The 25,562-nt window shown below is 37.1% G+C and overlaps 1 protein-coding gene across 2 annotated transcripts in view; it reads left to right on the top strand.

Annotated features, from left to right (window-relative positions):
- FAAH2 (fatty acid amide hydrolase 2) overlaps nucleotides 1–25,562 on the top strand; it is a 219,809-nt gene that overhangs the window by 16,188 nt on the left and 178,059 nt on the right. For both annotated transcript variants that reach the window (XM_062184025.1, XM_062184024.1), the window contains exons 3-4: nucleotides 3,784–3,920; nucleotides 23,039–23,248. In XM_062184025.1, the coding sequence (XP_062040009.1) occupies nucleotides 3,784–3,920; nucleotides 23,039–23,248 (347 nt within the window). The remainder of the gene's footprint in view (nucleotides 1–3,783; nucleotides 3,921–23,038; nucleotides 23,249–25,562) is intronic.

Below are 25,562 nucleotides of genomic sequence, written 5' to 3'. Positions count from 1 at the left end.
ATTTGGAGGTTCAAGTTTGGGCAATGTTAATGAAGGAACTTTCAAAATCGTAGGAAAATATATATAGTTAAGGCAATACCTCTACTCCACCCCGCCCTTGGGAAGAATAGAACTGGGAAAATTGTCTATGCTCCTTACCTAATTGGGAAACTTTGGGGGCCAAGTGCTCCAGGAAACCCATTTTAACACTGTCAACAAATAAGCTGTCATTAAATGGGGCTGATAAAATCAGTACTAATAGGACATGTTGAAGTAGCTGCTTCAGTTTTCATTGTTATTGTTTTTAAGATTTATTTATTTATTTGAAAGGCAGAGTTACAGAGAGGCAGAGGCAGAGGCAGAGAGAGAGAGAGACGAGAGAGAGAGAGAGAGAGAGAGAGAGAGAGAGAGAGAGGTCTTCTATCCGCTGATTCATTCCCCATATGGCTGCAATGGTTGGAGCTGTGCTTATCCAAAGCTAGGAGCCAGGAGCTTCTTCCAGGTCTCCCAAGTGGGTGCAGGGGCCCAAGCATCCAGGCCATCTTCTACTGCTTTCCCAGGCCATAGTAGAGAGCTGGATTGGAAGTGGAGCAGCCGGGACTCGAACCGGCTCCCATAAGGGGTGCTGGCAATGCAAGCGGCGGCTTTAACTGCTACACCACAGCGCCGGCCCCTCATCGTTGTTTTTCTGATGCAGAAGCTTGTAGCTTACTTCCTTGCTTTCATATTGCCACTTTCTTGAGTTCTGTGATTTGGGTAATTTGGCTTTGTTGTAATCCGCTATAACTATAATCTTTTGACTTTCCTGTCAGAGATTGCATTGAGTATCAGGAAAACCTGATGATACGAATAATGAAGACAGTAATAACTGCCATTTATTGAGTGGCTCCTCTGTGCTGCAGCTACTGTTTTATGCATTCAAATAGGACCTACAGAGCCTACCTGTAGGTCCTATTGCAATCATGATTTTTCTAGTTGGAGAAACAAATTTAGAAAGGCCTCATTTTCAAAGTCACATTATCTTCCCAGAACAATCTTACTCCAAGGCCTTGGATCTGACCATGCTGATACACTGCCTTTTAATATGGCCAAAAGCCTTATTAGCAGAGGGAAGATTATATTTTCAGGTTAATATTTTGTTGTACCTTTCAGGCTTACCATTGTTTTTCTGACATACTTAAGATTCTAGAAATTGTAGTCAACACTTATTTTCTCTGAATTTCTCAATTCCTGTTATACATCTACATTCACAGAAATCTAGTTTCTGTTCCTATCACTAAGTTAAAAATTCTCCGCTATTATTTTGGATGCTTTTCAATGCAAATTACAGAAAACCAAGTTGTAAATGGACCAGAAACAATAATGAAAATGTTGTCCCACAAAATGCACTACCCTTTGGAAAGTTAGTTCCAGAATTGATTGATTCAGTACATGAAAAATGTCATCATTTACCTTTGTATTCAGTCTTTTGCTAAGACACCTTAGATTTTCAGCTTTAGTCTCAGGCTAGTTCTGATTTGCATAGGAGGACTGCCATGACTCATGTCTCCAGAGCCAAAATTATGGCCACATAATAGTAGATAAACTGATTTCTGAGAAGATGAATAGCATGACTGTGATTGTATTAAACAAACAATAGATCATACCCCTAAGACTAATTTGTGGGCCCATTTCTCCTAAAGGCATAGGCATTGAAAGAAAGACAGTTGAGGTACCATTAATGATTTCTATTCAGCAGGAAACTGACAACATTACTTTGATTGAATCCTTACCTCTCTTTGTTTCTGTTTCCTAATCAATATAATAGGGCAAGATTATTAATAATTCAACTTTCTCATATATGTAAATCGTAGATAATAATAGTATCTATATCACATGATTGTTATTACTGAATGATTGTATAATGTTCATTGTGGTGCCTGGCACGAGTAAATGACTTCTAAGTATCATCAACAACATTTATGATCCTGAAACATTCTAGAACTAATGTTTCTTCTATTTCTGGAATACTGCTGTATATACCTGGCAGTGAATAATCTTGTCTTTGGTGCTAGCAACAATGCTTTGCATCCATTTTTTTTCAAAGAACCCTCACAGTCACCTTCCTGCTATATATTTAAAACTGAGGCAACTAAAACCAAATTAAATAGTAGAAATTGTATAGGTCACAGACTTATGAAATGAAACTCCAGAATATTTGTTTATCTTAAAGGAATTGATTTTATCATGTTCCTTTGGTTTTAATATTTTGACTATTTCTTGAAGTAATTAATAAATCTCATTATTGTTTCTGGGAAGCCTGAATATTCTTTCTATTTAAGTTATTTTTTAAGTCAAATGACATGTTATATAAAATATTTAAAATTATTCTTTTAGGAACCAGCGTTGTGGTGTAGGAGGTAAAGCTGCTACCTGTGATGCCAGTATCCCATAAGGGCACAGGTTTGTCTCCCGGCTGCTCCACTTTAGAGCCAGCTCCTTGCTAATCACTTGGGAAAGCAGTGTATGATGGCCTATATATCTGGGCCCCTGACACCCACATGGGAGCCCTGGAAGAAGCTTTTGGCTCCTGGCTTTTGTCTGGTTCATCTTTGATCTTTGCTGCCACCTTGGGAGTGAATCAGTGGATGGAAGATTCTCTCTCTCTCTCTCTCTCTCTTTCTCTCTCTCTCTCTTCCTCTCTCTCTCTCTTCCTCTCTCTCTGTCTCCTCTCTGTAACTCTTTCTTTTTTTTAAAAGGACTTTGAAATCTTTTCTAAAAAGATTTTTTATTTATTGGCGACGTAGAATTACAGTGAGAGGGAGAAACAGAGAGAAAGGTCTTCCATCCGCTGGTTCACTCCCCAAATGGCCGCCACAGAGCTGCACCGATCCGAAATCGGGAACCAGGAGCTTCTTCCAGGTCTCCCACGTGGATGCAGGGGCCCAAGGACTTGGGTCATCCTCCACTGCTTTTTCAGGCCATAGCAGAGAGCTGGATCGGAGGGGGAGCAGCCGGGTCTTGAACCGGAGCACAAATGGGATGCCAGCGCAGTAGATGAAGGGTTAACCTACTATGCCACAGTGCCGGCACCTCTGACTTTCAAAATAACAAATAAATACTCTTTTGAAGAATTATCATTTGAGAAAATGCATTGGAATTGAATATTTTAGGAATTATATACATATACAATTAATATGCACTCACAATTTGTTCTTTTGGGCATGGTTACTTAATTATATTGCTTTCTGTTCTTGCTATATTATTATAGAACATTTGCAATGGCCAATAACAAAGATATTTTATACATAATAAGTGGTTGTTCGTTATTAACTTTTTGTTTCAATTTCAAAAATGTACTTTTACATGTGGTTGAGATTATGCCAGAAATATAACATTGCAAAATTCTCTTTCCACTTAAAACGTATTAAATTGTAGGAATTTCGAAAGGGCAGCAAAATTTTCAATCAAAACTATTTTTGTTTCAGTAATGCAATTGTTTGTTTTATATATCATAATTTATTTGGTGATGGGTTGCTTTTATATATTTTTTTCTGGGCAAATAATTGTACACCAACCAACCTTCTGTGTTAATAAAATAATTGTACACCAACCAACCTCATGTGTTAATATTTCTTATGTTAGATTTTAGCTCTTATGATGAATTCCAAAAAGAAGAATCAATGTCTCAAATCGTCAACTTTATAAGACTCTTGACATGTACATCAATCTTCTTAGGTTTCTTTAATAAAGTTATTTATATCGTAACTTTGGTATATCATTATTTTATGTAGTTACAATTTGCACTGGTTTATTTCTTCCTAGGTTTGAAGCAGCTGAGAAGGAGGCTCATGCTGTAGATCAAAAGCTAGCTGACAAGCAGGAAGATGAAGCCACACTAGAAAAGAAATGGCCCTTCCTTGGGGTTCCTTTGACAGTAAAGGAAGCATTTCAGCTACAAGGTCCTCTTCTATGTATTTTTTTTAATAATGTGGGCTGATCTCACAAGTCAAAAGCATTTTCCAAACTTATATATATGAATGAAATCGACATTTTGAGATTTGATTATTGTTTACAGCTCTGTTTCTACTGTTGAGGAGTAGTGTTTTTTTTTCTTACTATTTGTTTAATTCTTTACCTAGTGGAGGGCTAAGCTGATGATTATAACATAAACTGAAAGTATGTCATTGTAAAAATTAAAAGAATAAGAAAGGAATGAAAAAGGATAGTAGGAACATGGGTTTAAACTGAAAAGGGTATATCAAAGTGAAGGACTGATCTAAACTTTCTTATTAAAAAATCCCATTGAAAAGACAAATGATAATGCTTGTTCTCTATTAGACCTGTGTGGCATTTGGGAGCGCTATATTTAGCACTCATTTATACTGCAGGAAATTTAAAAGAATTATACAAGTATTATTATTATATTGTTATTGAAAGTATTATTATCTTATTTTTGAGATAAATAAATTGAGGTCCAAGAAACTTACACTAGTTTTCCTAAAGCCAACATGGAATTATGATAAATGGCTGCATTTTCTCTATAATACAGTTCTTACTGTGTAACTTCCTGTTTTCCTTTAAAATAAATTAAAATCTCAAGTATTTGGAAAATAAACAATAAACATTTAAATAACCCATGATCCAAAGGAAAAATCATGAGAGAACTTTTAGAGAACAAAAATCCAAGTAACAAGATAATTAAACTTATGGGACACAGGTAAAGCAATACTTAGAGGGAGCTTTCTTGAATATATTTGATAAGAAGAAAGATTTCAAATCAATAATGTGCAATTCCATATTAAGAAGCTAGAACATAATGAGAGCAAAATAAACTCACAGCAAGTTAGAGGGTACAAAACAAAATAATGATCAGAATGGAAATCAATGCAATAGGAAACACTAAAACAATGAGTAAAACCAATGAAATGAAAAAATAGTTCTTTAATAAGAACAGCAAAGCAGGCATACATTTAGCTATAATACCAAGAAAAAACAGAAATAAAACATAAAATAATAACAGCAGTAAGGAAAGAAGTAGAATCAAACAGTTCCTCAATATCTTTAAGAAGTTGTAAGGTAATGCCATGAAAAACATCATTCCAGTAAATTAGACATTTGAATAGAATGATTCCTAGAAATATACAAATAAACAAAACTGATTGAAGAAGAAGGGGAAATATAATTAGGTTCATACAAAATAAAGAGTCTGAATAAGTACTTAAAATTCTCTCCAGATGCATCCATTTTGTTGCAAAACACAAGATTTCATTCTTTATGGCTGAGTCATATTCCATCATGTATATATGCCACATTTTCTTTATCCAGTCATCAGTTGATGAAATGAGTTGATTTCATATCTTAGCTATTATGAATTGAGATGCTATATACGTGGGGGTACAGATAACTTTTTCACATGTTGATTTCATTTTGTTTAGGTAAATTCCCATGACTGGGACAGCTGTTAGATATCTTTTCAGATTTCTGAGGAATCTCCCTACCTTCTTTAGTAATGACTGTAATACTTTACTATGATTTCACAAACAGTATATTTGGGCATCTTTTTCTCCACATTCTCACCAGCATTAATTATTTTTTTTATTTTTGGATAATATGCATTCTGCCTGCGGTAAGGTAAAAGCTCATTGTGGTTTGATTTACATTTTATTGATGGCTAATGATCCTAAGCGGATTATGGCCATTGTATTTATATTTCATCTATTGAATGAAACTTCCATTTTATGATTTGATTATTGTTTATAGCCTTTGTCTATTTTCCTGCATAACAATGTTCTATTTTTTGTTGATACTGATGGTTAGTGGTGCTAACACTAAGGACTGCACAGATCCTTTGTGCAGTTCATGTACTTGTTTGTGTGGGTGGGGTGTGTAGACACTGTGGGTTCACCCCAGACCTTGATTGCCTTGGCAGTGGTCACACCAGTCAATGTGATCATAAGCCTGTGAATATAAAGTAATTTGAAAGTATTTGTTGAAAGAATTAAAGGGAACAAAAAGGAAGGAATGACGGGCATCTGAGAAAGGAAGGAAGGGAGGGGAGTATGGTTATCCTCTTATAATTGTATCTGTGAAATACATGAAATCTCTTCTCTTTTATGAATAAAACTTTTGAGGGGATTGAAGATAGGTTGGTGAATAGGGAAAAGGTAACATGATTTTTTACATCAGGAAGATAACAGAGGAAAAGGATAGTATCTGCAATCCCAGAGAATTAGAGGGAAACTCACATTGGAAATTCCACAGAAGGAAGAGAGATGCCATAGGGCAGCACAAATAATACAAACATGCAGCAGTGAGCATGAACACCACCAGCAAAAACTGCAGCCATGTACTGAAGTGGATTCCATCTTCTTAGGGTAAGTTGAGAGGAGTCTGCAGCTGCCTGTGTCAGTGCTAATATTGCCTGAGAAAGAACATTGTAAACTCCACTAATTTTGAGTCTGCCCTGTACTGCTAACAGGGGGAAGGGCACCCTTCTAACCTAGGGAAGGGAGAGAACATTGACTGCTACCCATTATCCCACAAGGGTGCCTGGCATCAGCAGGGAGGAAGTGCAGGGAGGAGGAAGCGCCATCTTAACAAGGCAAATATAGGCTGCTGTGGCTCATGTGTGCAAAAATAGGGGATTTTATCTGAAGGATAAATCTGCAGTCCCCACTGACTTTCCTGGCCTGGAGGATTGTCAGAGTAGGATGACCAGTTAAGCCTGTGCGGTGCTCTCCTCTATTCACTATATCGCAGATGCTTGTACTCAAGTTGCCAAGACAGAATATCAACAAGCAGCTGGCTCTGGGAATGCCTCTGCTCTATCTGTGGATAAAGCAGGCTCACAGGGCTGAGAGTGTATATCCTCCATACTATTGTGGGAGCCTGGCATGCTATGACTGTGGGAACTCTGTGACTGCATGATAAGGCCTGGGATGTAGCTGGGTCTCTGGGAAATCACTGTATCTGGCTTGGCTTCAGAAGTTCAGAGCTCCTAAGTGCCTGGGGTGGGGCAATTCAGAGGGTTCTGCGCTCACACTGTGCACTGTGCAGTTTATGCACCTCATGGGTGGAGTGTGTAGACACAGTGGACTCACCCAAGACATTGATTACCTTGGCAGAGAGGAATTAAGATAATGATTGCACCAGGCATTGTGATCATAATATCCCCCATGCTGACAATACAGTAGATATACCATGCCCATCTTGGGTGTCACCCATGACTCTTGAACCACCTCTGAGCACTGAGCAGAATTCCTTGGCCCACCCTCCAAACAAATCTGAATATCCAGGGAAGGAACAGACAATCTACTAAGTCACAGGTACATATTTCAAAGATAAAAGAAATCAGAGAAGAAAACCATGTTTCCAAAAAATGCCTAACAATTATCATAGAAATATGAGAAACATGAACAAGGAAGACACAAATATTCCCCAAAACAAACACACTACTTCAATATCAGAATGTGAAGTTGAAGAGATTAACAAAATGTCTGAAAAGGAATTGAAAAGAAGGATTATAAGATTATTTAAAAACAATGAAATGAAAATTCATGAGTTAAAGCAATCCATAAATGACATGGATGAAAAAAATTGCTGAAAGATAAAGATATTGAAGACAAACATAACTGAAACTGGAAATGAAGAATTCAATATGTCAAATAACAAGTACAGTGGAAAGCATTATTGACAGACTTGGTGAAGCAGAAGAAAGAATATCTAAGCTAGAAGACAAATCTTTGGAAATATCTAAGTAATATACAAAATAGAAGAAATAATAAGAAAAACTGAAAATAGCGTTTAAGATTTATGGGATAATATCAAATGGCCAAACATACATGTATAAGGAGTTCCTGAATGGTGGAAAGACATAATGGATTAGCAAGCCTATTCAATGAAATAATAGTAGAAAACTTTCCAAATTTGGAGAAAGAAAGGGTTACCAAGTACAGGAAGCACATAGAATTCCTAAGAGACATGACCACAAAAGAGCTTCATCGGGACACATTATAGACAACATTCTACAGCAAAACATGAAGAAAAAATTCTAAAATTTGCACTAGAGAAACATCAGAGTCCCTTCAGAGGATCTCCAGTTAGACTGAGAGCTGATTTCTCTTTAGAAATCCTATAGGCTAGGAGAGAATATAGAGACATAGCCCAAGTCTTAAAAGAAAAAAAAACACAACTGAGAACCCAGAATACTATACCCTGTAAAACTCTCATTTATAAATGAAAGTGAAATAAAGACCTTCCAAGGAAAACAAAAATTGAAAGAATATGTCATCACTTGACCAGTCTTACAAATGATGCTTAAGGATAGCTCCACACAGAAACAGTCATCATTATTAAAGAATATAAAGACAGAAAATCTCTAGTAAAAAAAAAAAACAAAGGAAATCCAAAGCAAAGAATAGGAGTATTAATAGAAAAATTGCAGACCAAGTTGTTATTTATCAATAATAGCCTTACATGTAACCTTACATGGCCTAAATTCTCCATTTAAAAGATTCAGAAACCAAACACAAAATTGGGAAAGGCAATAATTACAACTGGAGGAGCAATAAAAAAGATACCAAAAAAGATACAAAAGATCAGCGAAAAAATAAGATTATTACACAATTAGCCCAACTAAACAAAAAAGTGAAGACCCAAATTAATAAAATCATATATGAAAATGATAATGATAAAATGGATACCACAGAAAAAATAATCTTCAGGAATTACTACATACAGCAATATGCCAACTGGAAAATCTCAAAAGGAAGGATAGGTTTCTAGACAGATACAATCTACAGTAATTGAGTAATGAAGGCCAATCCTAAATGGACCAATAACCAATATGGATATGTCTTAAAGATTTTTTATTTATTTGAAAGGCAGACTTACAGACAGCGATAGGGAAGGATTGATAGAAAGGTCTTCCATCAGCTGGTTTACTCGCCAGATGGCAAAAATATCCAGAGCTGAGTCAATTCAAAGCCACGAGCCGGAAACTTCTTCTGAGTCTCCCACATGGGTGTAGGAGCACAAAAACTTGGGCCATTTTCCACTGTTTTCCTAGGCCATAGCAGAGAGATTGTTCAGAAATGGAGCACCTAGGACACAAGCTGATGCCTGTAGGGGATGTAAGCACCTCAAGTGGAAGCTTTTCCTGCTATACTATAGCACAAGCCCCCAAGATAGAGTTTTTTTTTTTTTTTTTTTTTGACAGGCAGAGTGGACAGTAGAGGGAGACAGAGAGAAAGGTCTTCCTTTTTGCCGTTGGTTCACCCTCCAATGGTCGCCGTGGTAGGTGCGCTGCTGCCAGCGCACTGCGCTGTTCTGATGGCAGGAGCCAGGTGCTTCTCCTGGTCTCCAATGGGGTGCAGGGCCCAAGCACTTGGGCCATCCTCCACTGCACTCCCTGGCCACAGCAGAGAGCTGGCCTGGAAGAGGGGCAACCGGGACAGGATTGGTGCCCTGACCGGGACTAGAACCCGGTGTGCCGGCGCCGCAAGGCAGAGGATTAACCTGTTAAGCCACGGCGCCGGCCCAAGATAGAGTTTTAATCAGTATTAAAGATCATCACAACAAGCAAAATCCAAGGACTGGATGGCCTCACTACTGAATTCTACCAAACTTTTAAAATATTCAAATATTCAAAACAATTGAAATGGAATCATCTCAAACTCCTTCTATGAGGCCAACATATACAAATCAATAAATGTGATACACAATATTAACAAATTAAAAAATCCATTTGATTATCTGAATAGATGCAGAGAACATATTTGATAAAATAAAACATTTTCAAAATAAAATCTTAAACAAATTGGGTATATAAAGAATATCCCTTTACACAGCAGACTTATAGAATGACAGATGTCCTAAACAGCACTCTGACCTCAGAACCAGCCCTTAAGGTATTCGGATCTGGCTGAAGATTCCATGAGAGTATTTCAGGCATGGAAAGCCAAGACACTGGCAAAAAAAAAATGACCTAAATGAAAGATCTCTGTGAGTGAAATCCCAGTGGAAAGAACAGGCCATCAAAGAAGGAGGTACTTTTCTCTGAAGCGAGGAGAGAACTTCCACTCTGACTATGACTTTGTCTAAATAAGATCGGAGTTGGCGAACTGAAAAGGCTTCCATAGCCTTGGCAACTCATGACAAGAGCCTCTGGTGATCACTGACGCCATAAACAAGAGAGTCAATTGATAAGTCAACCAGAGGAGTCACTGTGCACTTACTCCCCATGTCTCTGCCCTTAATGTGTTGTTCAATGTGAATTAATGCTATAACTAGTACTCAAATAGTACTTTATATTTGTGTTTCTGTGTGAGTGCCAACTGTTGAAATCTTTACTTAATACATACTAAATTGATCTTCTGTATGTAAAGATAATTGAAAATGAATCTTGATGTGAATGGAATGGGAGAGGGAGCAGGAGATGGGAGGGTTGTGGGAGGGAGGGAAGTTATGGGGGGGGGGAAAGCTACTCTAATCCAAAAGCTGTACTTTGGAAATTTATATTTATTAAAAAAGTAATTATCACAAAGCAAAAAAAAGATAGTATATCCCTTAACACAATTAAAGCAATATATGAAAAACACACAGACATCATCATATTCAATGGGAAAATGTTGGAAGCATATCCACTAAAATCGGGAACCAAATAAGGATGTCCACTCTCATCATTACTATTCAATGTTCTTCCAGAAGTTTTAGCCAGAATTGTTAGGCAAGAAGAAATCAGAGGGATGCAAATTGGAAAGAAGGAAGTTTGGAGATGATATGATTCACTAAAAGAATATTGGAAATCACAAGAGTTTCGTAAAATTGCAAGACATAAAATCAATACAGATTTTATTTTCTTGTCTAATGGCTCTGTCTAAAACATTCAGAACCCAATGAATAGTAATCATGAGAATGGGCATCCTTCTCTGCTTCTGGATCTTAGTGGAAATGCTTCCAGCTTTTCTCTATTCAATATGATGCTGGATGTGTGTTTGTCATGTACTGCCTTTTTAAAAAAAGATTTATTTATTTATTTATTTGAAAGTTAGAGAGAAAGTTACAAAGAGAGAGGGGAGGCAGGGAGAGAGAGAGACAGAGAGACAGAGAGAGAGAAAGAGAGAGAGGTCTTCTGTCCACTGGTTCACTCCCCAATTGGCTGTAATGGCCGGAGCTATGCCTATCCGAAGCCAGGAGCCAGAAGCCAGAAGTCAGGATCCTGAGGATTTGGGCCATCTTCTACTGCTTTCCCAGGCCACAGCAGTGAACTGGATAATAAGTGGAGCAGCCAGGACTTGAACCAGCGCCCATATGGGATGCGTGGCTTTACCCACTACCTCACAGTGTCAGCCTCTGTCATATACTGCCTTGATTGTGTTGTGGTATGTTCATTCCATACTCAGTTTGCTCAAGGTTTTCATCATCAAAGGGTGTGTCATTTTATCAAATGCTTTATCTACATGTATGAACTGATAATATTGTTTTCATTCTTCAATTTGTTTTTTCTTCAGATTTTTAAGGTTTTAATTAGTGTGAAACATTTCATGAGATTTAATATGCTTTAACACATAGGAAATGTAGTTAAATAGTACTACTCTTTTTAATCATACTTAAGAAGGATAATAATTAGATAAATCCTGGAACCTTGAAATCTTCTCTGTAGTTCTAAACGAAAGGAAATGAAAAATTTTTAATTAATTTTTTTGACAGGCAGAGTTAGTGAGAGAGAGAGACAGAGAAAAAGGTCTTCCTTCTGTTGGTTCACTCCCCTAATGGCCGCTACAGCCGGTGCTGCACTGATCTGAAGCCAGGAGCTGGGTGCTTCCTCCCGGTCTCCCACTTGGGCCACTCTCCACTGTCCTCCCCAGCCACAGCAGAGAGCTGGACTGGAAGAGGAGCAACCAGGACTAGTACCTGGCGCCCCAACCAGGACTAGAACCCGGGGTGCCAGCACCGCAGGCGGAGGATTAGCCAAGTGAGCCACTGCACTGGCCTTTAATTTTTTTAAAAAAACTATTACATCATTTCAGATTTTTTAAACACTTGCTTATTGGTAGATGGAGTACCTTTTCTGAAATTGGCACTCTTCTTCAATATGATTATCTGGGCACAACCCTTTATTCATGTGAAGCCTCTGCTTCTAACCTAAATTAGTACAAATAAAGACATTATCTTGGAAAACTAAAATTTTATTTGACATTTTAATTTTAGCTGCAAAAACAAAAACAAGCAAACAATAGCAAAAAAATTGAAAGAGGCTCATCAAATGATGTAAATCTATCTTTTTTTATTTGACAGATGGAGTTAGACAGTGAGAGAGAGAGAGAGAGAGAGAGAGAGAGAGAGAGAGAAAGAGAGAGAAATGTCTTCCTTTCGTTGGTTCACTCCCCAAATGGCCGCTATGGCTGGAGCTATGCCGATCTGAAGCCAGGAGCCTGGTGATTCCTCCTGGTCTCCCATGCGGGCGCAGGCGCCCAAGCACTTGGGCCATCCTCCACTGCCTTCCTGGGCCAGAGCAGAGTTGTACTGGAAGAGGAGCAACAGGGACTAGAACCCAGTGCCCATATGGGATGCTGGCACCACAGGCAGAGGATTAACCTAGTGAGCCAAGATGCCAGCCCAGTAAACAATCTTTTCCAGGGAGGTAGAAGGTAGACACTAACACAAAGAAAATATGCTTAGTTTAGTGTCACTGATGTTTAAAGGATAGTTAAATATCAAGCTAACTTTTGAAAAGTCTAGGTTTTGTTGACTTCTATGTGGACAACCAATAACCATTTGAATTGCAGGTTTTAGTTAAAAGTTACATGGCACATAGAAATAGAAAAATCCATTAACTCATTCTTTGACCTGTTAATGTGGTGTATCATGCCTTTATTTGCATATGTTGAATCATCTGTATACCAGGGATAAATCTCTCTTGGTATGGGAGAAAGATACTTTGAATGTGTTGTTTGACTTGATTACCTAGTATTTTATTGAGGGTTTTTGCATCTTTGTACATCAGGGGAGCTCATCTATATTGTTTTATTTTTTAGCTTTTTCTGATGTTAGAATTAAGGTAATGCTGGCCTTGGAGATAGAGTTTCGGTGAATTGCCTATATTTGAATGGTTTTGACTAGTTTAAGAAGAATTGGGATTACTTCTTTGACAGTTCGGTAGGACTTAGCAATGAAGCCATCCTATCCCAGGCTATTCTTTGTTGCAAATGTTTTTATTACTTATTCATTCTCCATCTTGGTTATTGATCTATTTATCTTTTCCATGTCTACATGACTCAATTTTGGTAAATTGTGTGCATCCAGTAATATTTCCATTTCTTCTAGATTTTCCAATTGTTAACAAAATTGTATTAATCCCTGATGATTCTCTTTATTTCTTTGGTATCTATTATAACATCTCCTTTTCATTTATAATTTTATTAATTTGTGTGTTTTTTCTTTTTGTTTTTTGGAGAGTTGGACCAATGGTTTAACAATTTTGCTTATTTTTTTTCCAAGAAACCAGACCTTCATTTCACTGAAAATTTGTATGTGTTTTTTTATTTCAATTTTGTTTATTTCACCTGAAATTTTTATTATTTCTTTCCTTTTACTCATTTGTGTTCTTTTTGGCAATTATTGGATATATTTCCAATGTCTTGGTGTAGGCATTAATGGCTGTGATTTTGCCACTTCAGACTAATTATGAGGTATCACTTAAGTTTTGATATATTGTGTGTCATCTTCCTTCACTTCTAGGAATTTTTCATTTTCTCTTGTTTTCTTCTATGATCCACTGTTCATTCAGGAGCACATTGTTTAGTCTTTGTGCATTCACATATAGTCTAGAGTTTCCTTTTATAAATTTTTAAAGATTTATTTGTTTATTTGAAAGTCAGAGTTACACAGAGAGAAGAGAGGCAGAGAGAGAGAGAGAGGTCTTCCATCCGCTGGTTCACTCCCCAAATGGCTGCAACTACTGGAGTTGTGCTGATCTGAAGCCAGGAGCCAGGAGCTTCTTCCAGGTCTCCCACACGGGTGCAGGGGCCCAAGGATTTGTGCCATCTTCTACTGCTTTTCAGGCCAAAGCAGAGAGCTGGATTGGAAGTGGAGCAGCTGGGTCTCGAACCAGATTCCATATGGCTTGCCAGCACTGCAGGCAAGGCTGTTAACCCATTGTGCCACAGTGTCAGCCTCTCTTTTTTTTTTTAATAAATGTAACTTTCATAGGTATAATTTAGGAATATAGTGGTTCTGCCCCCTTATCCACCTTCCCACCCCAACTTCCCTCCCACCTCCTACTCCCTCTCCCATCCCATTCTTTATTAAATTCATTTTTAATTAAATTTATATACTAAGGACCAAGTCTAAGTAAATATTTCAACAGTTTGCACACACTCTCACACACACAATGTATAAAGTACTGTTTAAGAACAATTTTTGCATTAATTCTCATAGTACAACTAACTAAGGACAGAGGTCTGATATAGGGAGTAAGTGCACAGTGACTCCCATTGTTAATTTAACAATTAACACTTATTTATGATGTCAGTGATCACCTGAGGCTCTTGCCATGAGCTGTCAAGGCTATGGAATCCTTTTGTGACCACAAACTCCATCAGTATTTGGACAAGGCCATAAGTGTAAGTTCTTCCCTCCCTTCAGAGAAAAGTACATCCTTCTTTGATAGCCACTTCTTTCCACTGGGGACTCACTCACAGAGATCCTTAATGTAGGATATTTTTTGCCAAAGTGTCTTGGCTTTTCATGCCTTAAAATGCTCTCATGGGCTTTTCAGCCACATCCAAATGCCTTAAGAGCTGATTCAGAGGTCAGAGTGTTAGTTAAAGTGATTGTCATTCTATGCATCTGCTGTGTGGACTGCTTCCCATGTTGGACATTTCTTCCTTTTTAAATTCTGTCTATTATTAGTACAAGCCATTTCATGCTATTTATATGATCTCTTCCACACATAATCCTATGTATATATTCACTTTAACATTTAATATGATCACTTTAATGATTAAGATGGCATTCTTACCACCAATTTTAATGGATTTGGAGTCCCATGACAAGTTTTTAAACTGTACCCTTAGAAATAATCCTTTAGGACTATATGCAGAACTATACAGCTTTACAGTTACAAACTTCCTCCTACCTCTCATATTACCCCTCTTATTTTTTACTGAGATCTATTTTCAATTGACTTTATATACATATGATTAACTCTATGTTAATTAAAAAGTTCAACATAAAGTATGAAGAAGAGAAAAGAATAAAAATAAAAATAAAAAATAAGAAAGCTGTCAAAACAAGGGCTGTTCAAGTCATTGTTTCTAGTCTAGAGTTTCATATATTATTAATTTTCAGCTTCATTAAATGTGGTCAGAGAAAATACGTGATACAATTTCAAAATTTTTTTTAATTGATTGAGACTTGTTTTATGTCCTACCATATCGTCTATCCTAGAGAAATTCCATGAACTGATGAAAAGTATGTGTATTTTGTAGCTGTGAGATGAAATAATCTGTAGATAACAATGAGATCCATTTAGTCAATACTGCAGATTAGTTCTGTTGTTTCTTTGTTGATTTTTTTTGTCTAGTTAATATGCTTATTTATGAATGTGTGGTGTTGAAGTTTCCCATTACTAGTGTATAGGATACTATATATTATAGTACACTATACTATACACTTACATCAACTAGCATTTGTTTTAAAAAGCCATCCACCTTAGCAATGGTGAAAATACATTTACTATCAGCATATCTTCTTGTCAAATTAATCATTTAATTACTACACAATGATCTTCTTTGTCTCTTTCAACAGTTTTTCTCATAAAGTCTATTTCATCTGATATTAGGATGGTTACTCCTGCTTGTTTTAAATTTCCATTATTATGGGATATCTCTTTCCATTCTTTCACATTCAATGGGTATTTACTGATGTGATGTGTTTCTTGTAGGCAGTAAATAGATGAGTCTTGCTTTTTAATCTATTCAACCAGTGTATCTGTTAACTATAGAATTTAGGCTATTTACATTCAAGGTTATTATTGATAAGTAATAATTTTCTTGCCATTTTTCCATAAATATTTGTATTGTTTGTTTTGGTCTCCATTGTACTTTTACTAGGTAATCATGTGCCTTCCCATTTTTTCATAATGTTGACTATCTTTCTATGTTTCTATGTGTAGTATATCCTTATGTATCATTTGTAAGGCTGGATGAGTAGTGACAAAGTTTTCAAATTTCTATTTGTTTTAGACGCCTTTATATGGCCTTCAGTTATAAATGAGAGCTTTGTTGGGTACAGTATTCTGGATCAATAGCTTATTTTTTCCTTTAGGACTTGGTCTATGTCTCTCCTTTCTCTCATAGCCCTTAGGGTTTCTGATGAGAAATCAGCTGTCAATCTATTTAGAGATCTTTTGAAGATAATCTGGCCTTTCTCTCATGCACATTTTAGTATATTAATGTTTTACTTTTACAAATTTGACTAGCATGTTTCATAGTGTATATTTATCTTTCATGTGTATTAGGAATTTTGTTGGCTTCCTCTATTTGGATGTCTGCATCTTTCTCCAAAATAGAGAAATTTTCTGCTATTATTTCACTGAATAGGTCTTCTAATCCATTCTATAGATTCAGGGAACTCCTAAGACACACATGTTTCATCTTGTGATATTCCACACGTATCTCACACTGTTTTCTGTTTTTCTAATATTTTCTTCGTGTGTGTGTGTGTGTTTGTGTGTGTGTGTGACTGAGATATTTCCAAAGATCAGTCTTCTAGCTTGGATAATCTTTCTTTCGCCTCATCTAGTCTTTTTGTTATGACCTTTCTCTGTATTTTTATTTGACATATTAAATTCTTCATTTCTAATATTTCAGCTTGATTTTGCTTTTGTATCTCCATCTCTCAGCAGAATTTCTTGCCCATGTCGTGCTTGGATTGCTTTCTCTCATGCATTTACTTCTCTGAAATGTTAGAGTGAACTTATGATCATTCTTTTGGTTTCCTTTTCAGGTATTTCATCAGTCTCTTCACATCTAATATTGAATTATTGTTCCCATTGCATATTTATATTATCTCCCTTGTCCATGTTTCTTGTATTTCTATGTTTATTTTTCACTATTTTTGGAAAACTTATTGATTTTCTCCTCTTAGGGCTTTTATCTTTGAAATGTGAATATATGGGTTAGTTGCACTGTCTGCTTCTTCTGTAGATATTTAGAGGTGTGTCCTGGGTGCGACCAGAGCACTCTGCCCAGTGTTCAGTTGTGGGGATAGAGTCTAGGTTGACACTCAAGATGGGCGTGGTAGATCTTTTCTACCATCAGCAAGCAGAGAGGGTATGATCATATGATCACACCAGCTTTCATGTTTTATAGCCTCAGCCCCTCTCTACCAAGTTAAACCAATTTCCCAGAGTGAGAAAATAGTGCCACTTAGGCACATAACCACACAAAGGATCTGTGTGCTCTTTGGTGTTAGCAAGAGCCCTCTGCAGTGACACACCCCAGCAGGGAACTCTGAGCCTCTGCAGCCAGACTCAGTGATTGTCCAAAAATATAGCCAAACCCCAGGACTTATCACACAGTCACAGGATTCCCACAGTAATAGGGCATATGGATCCCACAGTCACAGGGAGCAGTGAATTCACTTTCAGCCTTGTGATCCTTCAAATCCATGGAGAGAGCCACAGTGTTATTGGAGACATCTACCTGATTGACAGAGCTCAGTCTGTGTTCTGCCTTCACAAGTTGAGTCCAGCACCTTGATAGAGTAAGGGGAAGGGAGCAATGTGCCCCTACTTCATGGACCTAAGTGGACACCCCTCCCTCTGCCAACCCTCCAGGACAGACTCAAACTCTGAGGACCACATTTTGTCACTCTGATAAAATCCCCTAGTCACACACAGACCATGAATTATTATGATGGTACTTTCTTCCTGCTGGTTTTTGGGTGCTTTGTTCAAGTAGGAGAAGAAAACAATGTGCTCTCCTTTCAGGATGTTGTATGGGCACCCTGTCCTCAGCTAGCACTTAAGCTTTGGACTCAAGTCAGTGGGGACCATGAGGTTCTTCCTCAGGCAATATCACTATTGATATGGGCTGCTGCAGGTTCCTCTCACCCGACTCTGAAAAGATTCCATCCCTACCAGACACTTGCTTTGATACTCATTGGTGGTATCTCATTCAGCGCTGCATGATTATAATATTCCCACTGCTCCACAAAGTTTCTCTTCTTTCTGTAGACTTTTCTCAGCAAACTTCTCTCTTACTTTCCCCTGAGAATGTACTTCCTCCCTGTTCTTCCATTAGTCAAAATCAGCATATCTTTTTCCTGTTAAGCAGCTTGGTTTTCTATTTTGACATTTATGAAGAGTTACAGCAAGTTGTTTTATATAATGCTCCTAGTTTGGATTTGTTTGGTCTTCCTCATTCAAGTAAGGTTATGTCTTTAGTTCACTTAATATGGAAGAAGAATCATTCCTTGTAAATGCACAATTTATAAATAATACAATTCACTACATTTAACTACACAAATTAAAAAGTTTTTTTCATAAATTTACCTCAATTAAAATTCTTTTACATTTACAGTAATCTCTAGTCTCACCCCAGACCCATGCATCCAATAGACTACTTTATGTTTTATAGATTTTTTTATTTCTGAAAATGAAAATGTAAATATAAATAGTTCTTTTGTACCAGGCTTCTTTCATTGCATGATGATTTTATGCTTTGCTCTGCTATAACAGATATCATTACTTTTTTATTTTTTAAAGATTTATTTAGTTACATGAAAGAGTTACACAGAGAGAGAAGGAGAGGCAGAGAGAGAGAGAGGTCTTCCATCTGCTTTTTCACTCCCCAAATGGCCACAATGGCTGGAACTGCACTGATTCGAAGCCAGGAGCCAGGAGCTTCTTCCAGGTCTCCCATAAGGGTACAGGGGCCCAAGGACTTAAGCCATTCTCTACTGTTTTCTTAGGCCACAGCAGAAAGCGGATTGGAAGTGGGTCAGCCAGGACTCAAACCAGTACCCTATGGGATGCCAGCACTGCAGGTGGTGGCTTTACCCGCTATGCCACAGTGCCGGCCCCATCATTGTTTTTTAAAGATTTATTTATTTATTTGAAAATCAGAGTTACAGAGGCAGAGAGAGAGAGAGAAAGAGAGAGGTATTCTCTCCACTGATTCAATTCCCAAATGGCTACAATGTCTGGAGCTGGGCTGATCCAAAGCCAGGAACCTGAAGCTTCTTCTGGGTCTCCCACATGAGTGCAAGTGCCCAAGGACTTGGGCCATCTTCTACTGATTTCCCACGCCATAGCAGAGAGCTGGATCGGAAGTAGAGCAGCAAGGACTCAAACTGGTGCCCATATGGGATGCTGGTACTGCAGGTGATGGCTTTTCCCACTAACCCATAGCACCAGGTATTACTATTATTATTACTATTTTATTTATTTGAAAGAGTTACAGGGAGGCGGGGGGGGGTGTCTTCTTTCTCCAGGTCTTCCACGTGGGTGCAGGAGCTCAAGCACTTAGGCCATCTTCTACTGCTTTCCCAGGCCATAGCAGAGAGGTGGATCGGAAGTGGAGCAGCCGGGACGTGAACTGGCATCCATATGAGATGTGGGCACTGCAAGTAGCGGCTTTACCTGCTACGTCGCAGCATGGGCCCCACATATATCATTATTAATTCCTTCTGTTGATCTGCATTATTACATTATATAAGTGAATCTCATTTTTTAATCTTTTCAGATGTTGATGAAAATTTTATTGCTTCCTCATTTTCACTATGCTATTAAGAACAATGTGTATGGGGATAGTGTCATGCACACCAGTATTAAGCTGCTGCTTATGATACCATCATCCTATATGGTTGTGCATTTTAGTCCTTGCTGCTCCACCTTCAATCCAGCTCCTTGCTAATGTATGTCACAAATAATCAGATTATTTCCCTAACACTGGGGACCTTGCAACCTACATAGGCGACCTGGAAGGAGCTCCAGGTTCCTGACTTCGGCTTGGTCCAGCCCTGGCTTTTTGCAGCCATTTGGGGAGTGAATCAATAGATGAAAATTTTCTTTCTTTGTAATTGTGCTGCTCAAATAATTAAATCTTTAAAAAAGGACAATTTGTACAATGTGCTGCACAAGTTTTAATGGCATTTTTGAACAAGTATTTTCAATTATAATGGTTACATACATAATAGTGTAATTACTGAATCATGTGGTAACTTTATTAACTTCCAACTTGTCTTTCAAAGTGAGTGTACCATTTTTTTTTTTATTTTTGACAGGCAGAGTGGACAGTAGAGGGAGACAGAGAGAAAGGTCTTCCTTTTTGCCTTTGGTTCACCCTCCAATGGCCGCCGCGGTAGGCGCGCTGCGGCCGGCGCACTGCGCTGATCCGATGGCAGGAGCCAGGTGCTTCTCCTGGTCTCCAATGGGGTGCAGGGCCCAAGCACTTGGGCCATCCTCCACTGCACTCCCTGGCCACAGCAGAGAGCTGGCCTGGAAGAGGGGCAACCAGGACAGGATCGGTGCCCCAACCGGGACTAGAACCCGGTGTGCCGGCGCCGCAAGGCAGAGAATTAGCCTACTGAGCCGCGGCGCTGACTAACCATTTTTAATTTTACATTGATAATAGTTGTGTCTTTATGTTCCTGTTTATCCACATCTTCATAAACATTGTCTGTCATTTTAATTATAGCCATTCTAGTCCTTTAAATTGTGTCTCACTGTGATTTTATTTTGCATTTTCATTATAGTTAATTATTTTATTTTTAAATAAAGCAACATATTACAAAAATACATATATCACTTTTGTCTCTGTTCCTAAGTACATACTTCTTTTCCCCTCGTTTCCTTCCGACAGCAAAAACAAACACTATATTGATTTTATCATTATTTCATCTTTTTAATACCTTTATGTGTTTATTAATTCATTAATGAATAACAAATATTATTTTGTGTACTGTTGTTTTCATAAACTTTATCATACAATATATCTAACTCTCTGTATTTTACTTTTTTCACTCAATATTTTTGGAGTTTTATCAATATCTATCCAGTTATGCCTAGTTCCTCTATTTTCTTTTTTAAAGGATTTATTTATTTATTTGAAAGACAGAATTACAGATGGAGAGAGACAGAGAGAGAGAGAGAGAGAGATATCTTTCAGCTTCTGGTTCACTCCCCAAAAGGCTACAACAGCCAGGGTTGGGCCAGGCCAAAACCAAGGGCCAGAAGCTTCATTCGAGTCTCCCACATGGATAGCAGGGGCCATGTGCACCTAGGTCATCTTTCACTGCTGTCTCAGGTGCATTAACAGGGAACTGGATTGGATGAGGGGCAGCTGTGACATGTACTATCACCCATATGGAATGCTGGCATCACAGGCAGTTACTTAACCCACTATGCCACAATGTTAATCCCTAGTTCCATTTTTTTTTCACTTCAGATCATCTTGTCATTCAAAGAATAAAGTAAAATCTATTTTCCTTTCAGTTGTGTTTAAGAGGATTTTTTCCCCATTAAAATCAATGTGTAGTGGCTGGCGCTGTGGTGTAGTGGGTAAAGCCACCGCCTGTAGTGCTGGAATCCCATATGAGGAAAGGTTTGAATCCCAGCTGCTATATGTATGGTACAGCTCTCTGCTATAGCCTGGGAAACAGTAAAAGATGGCCCAAGTCCTTGGGCCACTGCACCTATGTTGGAGACCTGGAAGAAGCTCCTGGCTCATGGCTTTGGATTGGCGCAGCTCTGACTGTTGCAGCCAATTTGGGAGAGAACCAGCGGAAGGAAGACTCTGTCTCTCTGTCTCTGTCTCTGTCTCTGTCTCTCTCTCTCTGTGTAACTCTGACTTTCAAATAAATAAATCATTAAAATAAATCAATGTGGATATGTGTCAATTTCTTCTGAAACTTTCTAATGGTGCTATTGCTTGTAAGATATGAAATATCTTCTATTTTACTAGGGATTGTGACATAGCTTACCATAGAATTTTATCAGTTTAAATATATTGGAAGTATATCATCAATTAAATTCTGTTTTGCCAATAATTGATTGCATTAGAACTTGATTTTTTTTGATCAATGTTATCATTGAAAAATCATATTTTATTACTATGTTAATTAGGAATATTCTTCCTCATTTTGAGACTAAGCCAATGCTTATATGTATTTTATCCTTGAGGATTCTTTGTTTATAAAAATTTTATTAATTATATTTCTCTTTCTATTTGGTAATTGTTGATTTATTTCAGTTCTTTATATGTTTAAGGCACTAATCTTTTAACATTTATGATATAAATAACTTTCCAAAGTTTGCAGATTGTTTTTTAGCTTTGTTTATAGTTTATTTTATTAGACAAATGTTTCTAATATTTTTAATACATTACCTGATATTTTGTAATTTATTTTATGCCCTGTTTATATTTCTGAACACTGTGGTTATTAAAATCTTTGCTGGTATTTTCTTCTGATATTTTAAAAATTTATTGTCCACATTTAACTGCTTAAGCTATCATTTTCTGTTTATGATATGATGTAGGACTTTATATTTATATGTATTTACATACAGAATGCCAGTTTTCTTAGGATTACTCTATTATTCTTTCTTTACTGATATAAATATAATTTCTATTTTATATGAAGTTTCCTGTGAACCTGGTTTCCTTTTCTGCATGATCCTGAATAAGTCTTTTACTTCTCTAAACCTATTAATCTCCTAAGTGGGTTAGCAAATTCCTAACTACTTTGTGTTTTTGGATGGTGAAATTTGTAAAAGTATCTCCTATTTACTCAGTTTAATCATTTTACATTAATTCTCTCATTTAATCCTCATAAAAACTGAGATTCCGAAAAGGTAAATGATAAGCCGAAAGTCTGAGAGTTGGTTATATACAGAGTTGGAATTTAAACTTAGTTCTGACTGCAAATCCAATGCATTTTTTTTAGTTATACTACCTTTCAGTACTGACTAATTATCTGTGAGAATATCTTGGTTGGTTCATTGTAGGTAGTCAACATTGCTTTTATTTAATAACATTTTAACTTACTTCCATTTCTGTTTCCATTATAGGAATGCCCAATTCCTCTGGCCTTGTGAACCGTCGTGATACCATTTCAAAAACAGATGCCACTGTGGTGGCATTACTGAAGGAAGCTGGTGCCATTCCCCTTGGCATAACCAACTGTAGTGAGTTGTGCATGTGGTATGAATCTAGTAACAACATCTATGGTCGCTCCAACAACCCATATGATTTACAACATATTGTAGGTGGAAGTTCTGGTGAGTTGGGGGATAGAAATACAATTGTACAAATCTCTGGGAAAACAATGATCAGTTGCTTATGATAAAGGAAGTGGCAACATTTGTCACAGATAGCTGAATAGCATTGTTTGCAATGAATTTTCATATTCTTGTGTGTGTGTTTGTGTGTGTATTCTGTGTGTGTGTTTGTGTGTGTATCTGTGTGTGTGTGTTTTATAAGAAAGAAAAACAAGGTGTGAGTTACTGATGCTGTTTTAACTTAGGACATCTTTCTTCTTGAGACAAAAGTTATGATCTAATATAACAACATTGAACTCTGATAGATATAAATGAAATTGCTAATGCAGGAGTATACCAGATATGATCATGGAAAGCCTATCTGAAGATATAACATTAATGACGAAACTCAAAGGATCAGAGAGCTCACTCATTAGAAATGGGAATTGGTGGGGCAGAAAGCAATCTAGTTGGAGAGGGACAGAAAGTACAAAATCCCTGCTTAGTGTGTTCAAAAAACGCAAAGAAAACCAGTGTAGCACATAACATAATGAGAAGCTACAAGAGAAACCATAAAGTTTGGTTCATATGGAGGAGCAAAAGAATGAGCAAATACAGAAATTAGGATTCCAGAAAAGAAATGATACAATTCTAATGATTATTTATTGAGATGAAGAAAAGTAGATGATATAGGTATATAAAATACATTAAAATTTTAACTTAATGATAATACGTATTTGTAAGATGAGACATTTTAACATTCCAAAACATGAATATAATGGATACAAACCAAATCAACATAATTAACACGTCCCCTTTTTTGATTACTTTATAATTGGAACTACAGCGATCCTCTCTTCTATTTGCTTATGAAATATATAATAGGTTATTGTGAACTATAGTCACTTCACTATGCTGTGTAACACTAAGAACACTTCTGTCTAAGTGTGATTTGGTACACATCAATCAACATCCCTCTGTCCTCCCTACCATTTTCAGCCTCTAGTAACTACTATTCTACGTTCAGGTTTAGTTTCATTAACTTCTACAAATAAGAGAGAATATTTAGTATTTGTCTTTTTGAGTTTGACTTAATTCACTTAATATAATGTCCTCCACTTTCATTCATTCTTGCTGTAAATGTGAGGATTTTATTTTTTTATTCCAAATAATCTTCAAATATATATATATATGTATATGTATAAAATGTTACACATGTTATATACACGTATGTATATAAAATATTATATATATGTTTGTGTGTATATATATATGTATATATATAGCATTTTCCTTAACAATTTATCTGATGGTGGAAACATTGTTTGAGTCTATGTCCTGGCTACTGTGAATAGTGCTACAGTAAACATGGTGATCTAGGCATTTCTTTAATATAATGCTTTATTGGATTGGCACAGTGACATGCAGGTAAAGCTGCCACCTGTAGTGCTAGCATCCAGTATGTGTGCTGGTTCAATTCCGGCTGCTCCACTTCTGATATAGCTCTCTGCTATGGCCTGGGAAAGCAGTGTAAGATGGCCCAAATCCTTGGGCCCCTGCACCTGCGTGGGAGACCTGGAAAAAGCTCCTGGCTCCTTGCTTCGGATTGTCCCAGCTCCGGCCATTGCAGCTATTGCAGGAGTGAACCAGCAGATGGAAGACTTCTCTTTCTCTGCCTCTGCCTCTCTATAACTCTGCCTTTCAAATAAATAAATAAATAAATGAATCTTTAAAAATATAATGATTTCATGTCTCTCTCTCTCTCTCTCTCTCTCTCTGTATGCATTTTGTTGTGGGACTGTTAGATTATATATTAAATTCTCTTTCTAGCTTTCAAAAAAATGTCCATAGAATTTTTATAGTGGCTGTCTTAATTTACATTCCCACCAATAGTGTGTAAGTCTTTCCTTTTCTCCACATCTTATTAATACTTGTTCCTTTTTGTCTTTCTGATTTTAGCCATTTTATCTGGGGTGATGAAAAATAATTTTCGTTGTGATCTGCATTTCCTTGATGCCTAGTGATATTGAAAACATTTTAATACATTTGTTGGCTGTTTTTATTCCCTCTGATAAATTTCTTTTCAAGTCCTTTGAACATTTCTTAACTGGAATAGTTGTTTTTGTTTTGAGTGTTTCATGTTCTTACATATTCTGTATTATAAATTTTTGTTCAATTAATGGTTAATAAGCATTTTCCTCCATTCTGTTATTTGCCTCTTCATTCTGTTATTTTTTTGGTGTATAGAAGATTCATAGTGTAATATAATCCCATTTGTGTAGTCTTGGCTTTGTTGCTTACACCTTGATCATTCAGGAACATGTTGTTCCATCTC

This window comes from Lepus europaeus, chromosome X (assembly GCF_033115175.1).
Source record: "Lepus europaeus isolate LE1 chromosome X, mLepTim1.pri, whole genome shotgun sequence".
Taxonomy (NCBI): Eukaryota; Metazoa; Chordata; class Mammalia; order Lagomorpha; family Leporidae; genus Lepus; species Lepus europaeus.
This window is presented reverse-complemented; position numbering and strand designations above follow the sequence as displayed.